At 35.5% G+C, this 2,714-nt stretch overlaps 1 protein-coding gene across 1 annotated transcript in view; it reads right to left on the minus strand.

Annotated features, from left to right (window-relative positions):
• Positions 1-2,714, minus strand: part of LOC107699211 (sodium/potassium-transporting ATPase subunit gamma-like) — a 24,604-nt gene that overhangs the window by 16,082 nt on the left and 5,808 nt on the right. Inside the window, exons 2-5 of the mRNA XM_016500408.1 lie at positions 2,016-2,046; positions 1,076-1,102; positions 684-758; positions 277-303 (exon numbers count right to left, since the gene is read on the minus strand). Of these exons, the coding sequence (XP_016355894.1) occupies positions 277-303; positions 684-758; positions 1,076-1,102; positions 2,016-2,046 (160 nt within the window). The remainder of the gene's footprint in view (positions 1-276; positions 304-683; positions 759-1,075; positions 1,103-2,015; positions 2,047-2,714) is intronic.

Raw genomic sequence — 2,714 nt, forward strand, 5'->3', positions numbered from 1 at the left:
TATACGGTCTGTACAGTATAAAAACCATTACGCCTATGGGATGTCCCCACTTTTCACAAAAACAAACCTGTGTGTGAGTGAGAGTGTGAGAGTGTGTGTGTATATATATATATATATATATATATTACAGTCAATTTCAAAGTAAACCTACTCCAGTGAATATATCTAGCAGTAAAAAATGACAACTCCTTTGTTTAAAATTACAATATTTGTACTAAACACTGACCACTAGATGTCAACAGAAACACATCAGTAAGTTAAGGGTGCTTACCTTACGCTTGCCACATCGTCTGATGCGGTTACCTACAGGCCCAGACATCCATTACACATCAGTGATTTGATATGACACACACACACACATACACACACACATACATACTTGTATTTGTGGTTTACAGGGGACTCTCCATAGGCGTAATGGTTTTTATACTGTACAAACTGTATTTTCTATTGCCCTTCACCAACCCTACACCTAAACCTACCCCTCACAGGAAACTGCTGGCAATTTTTTAATTTCATAAAACACCGTTTTGTATGTTTTTTAAACCTTTTGTTTCACGGGACACAGGAAGTGTCCTCATAAACCATGTTTACGTTGTAGTACCCATGTCATTATACACATTTGTGTCCTCATAAACCATATATACCTGTACGCACACACACACAGATAGGCTAAAACTTACCTGTCAGGAGGAGGACCGATAGTACCACAATGACCCCAGCAAAGACCAGGCCTCCAATGCGCAGAGTCTCATAGTCTGTGAAGCAGAGGTAGAACAACTTCTGAATAAGGATATTCTGATTAAGGAAAACACGATGCAAAATTCTGATTAAAACATTCTGAAAATGATTTAAGTGATATCGTTCTTCTGTGTCAGATGTGGACCTGGCTATTCTAATGAATTAATTATTAAATAGTTCAAGCTCTTGGTCTTAATGGGCCTTGTAGAATTTGGAATATTTTATCCTGGATATTAAGAATATGACCATTTTCCAGTATTCATAGTTAATCAGATTATTCTTGTCCACATAAACAGAAAACTGAATTATTCAAGAAAAATTTGCTCATCCTTACCATAGTAAAAGTCAGCATCAGGGTCTACTGTAGGGGCTGGAAACAGAGAGACTCAGAATAAAATCAAATGAAATAAGGCATAATGTTCTTTGAAATGAAGGAAATCAGTGAAAACTAATCACACTTCACGCCACTTTGACGCTGTTTACAACGTGTTAGAACTAGGGATGTGCATAACGACTTATTTAAAAGTCGTTTTAACAGCAATTTTGTAACCGACCAATCGACTAGTCTAAAGTAAGAAACCCTCAGAAGGCAGTCAAAAAACACTGTGTATGTGCAATCCATCTGGAATACTTATCCTATCAATCAAACAGTCAAACAATTCCAGATACCTTATTATTTGAGTTGTTCTTATTTTCCATCAAACCGTTAAAATTTCAAACAATGATGGCAGTGTTGGGGAGTAGCTAGTTACTTGTAACAGAATTACGTAATTTAATTGCAAAATAAAGGTAACTGTAATCTGTTACAGTTACTGAGAAAAAAATGCGTGCTAAAATTACAGTTATAAAAAATGTTAACGATTGCAAAGAGCGTTACATCTGAATATTTTCACACACATACAGATTTAGTTGATTTCTTTCCCAAATTGCATCGACTGCTCTAAAATATGAGACACCAATGTTTCAGTAGTTTAAGACTCAGAATAGGACATATGCTTATTTAATAACTGTTTTATTTCCTATTCGGGTATATGTTTATTATTTTTTATGTTTATTTATTTTTAAGATTAACTGATTTTTTTTTTCCAAAGTATTTTTAGATGCCAATGTTTGGTGCCATAGCTATGAAAATATTTGATTTTGAAAATAGTATCATAGCTATTAAACTATATCCTATGATTTAACTTGTTTTAAATTTAACAATTTAAATTTTAAATTTAAATTGTTAACTTGTAATCTGTATCCTATTACATTACCAAAGTACCCTTCCCAACACTGACTGATGGAGCTGACCGAGGAGACATCCTCAATGAAAATGCAAATTCACTCCCTGACATTAGGTGGCGCTTTTGGACAAGCAGAAACTACATTTTGACTAGTCGACTAGTATTTCCAATGTCTACTAGCAGCAGCAAAGTCAACTTGTTGGTTACTCTCACACATCCCTAGTTATCACATTCAATACTGTAAAACCAGATCACTACGGGGCCGTTTACACATCACCGTTTTCAGCTAAAAATAAAAAAAAAAACGTTTTTATGCATTTTGGCCTTTCATTTAGACTACAACAATGTTTTGGGGCCTGAAAACGCAAACTTAATTCAGAGTGCAATTTTTTTTTAACTATACTATTATCGTGAATTTAGATCTTTAATGATTAAGTACCCCCTATAGGGCATACGGGGTATGTGATTTCCCAAAAGGATTTAGTTCTGTATTTGTTTGATGGTCGAGACATGCTCTACTTCTGCCCAGAGGTGATGACAATAACAGAGTTAGAAGAGGAAATCAAGGTCTGCAGGGAAAACATGGCATAATTGTCATTTTGAGTTTCACAGTCCAACACAACAGCCTGGGGCCCGTTCTTTGTACGTCGCTAACTCAGTTAGCTGGATTTGATTGTTGATGATTTGGCATGATCTTGGATCATTTGGTTCTTCGAAGCTCATCCCGGAGTTGCTGTCATAGCAACA

Source organism: Sinocyclocheilus anshuiensis, unplaced genomic scaffold, assembly GCF_001515605.1.
Source record: "Sinocyclocheilus anshuiensis isolate Anshui unplaced genomic scaffold, SAMN03320099.WGS_v1.1 scaffold242, whole genome shotgun sequence".
Classification (NCBI taxonomy): Eukaryota; Metazoa; Chordata; class Actinopteri; order Cypriniformes; family Cyprinidae; genus Sinocyclocheilus; species Sinocyclocheilus anshuiensis.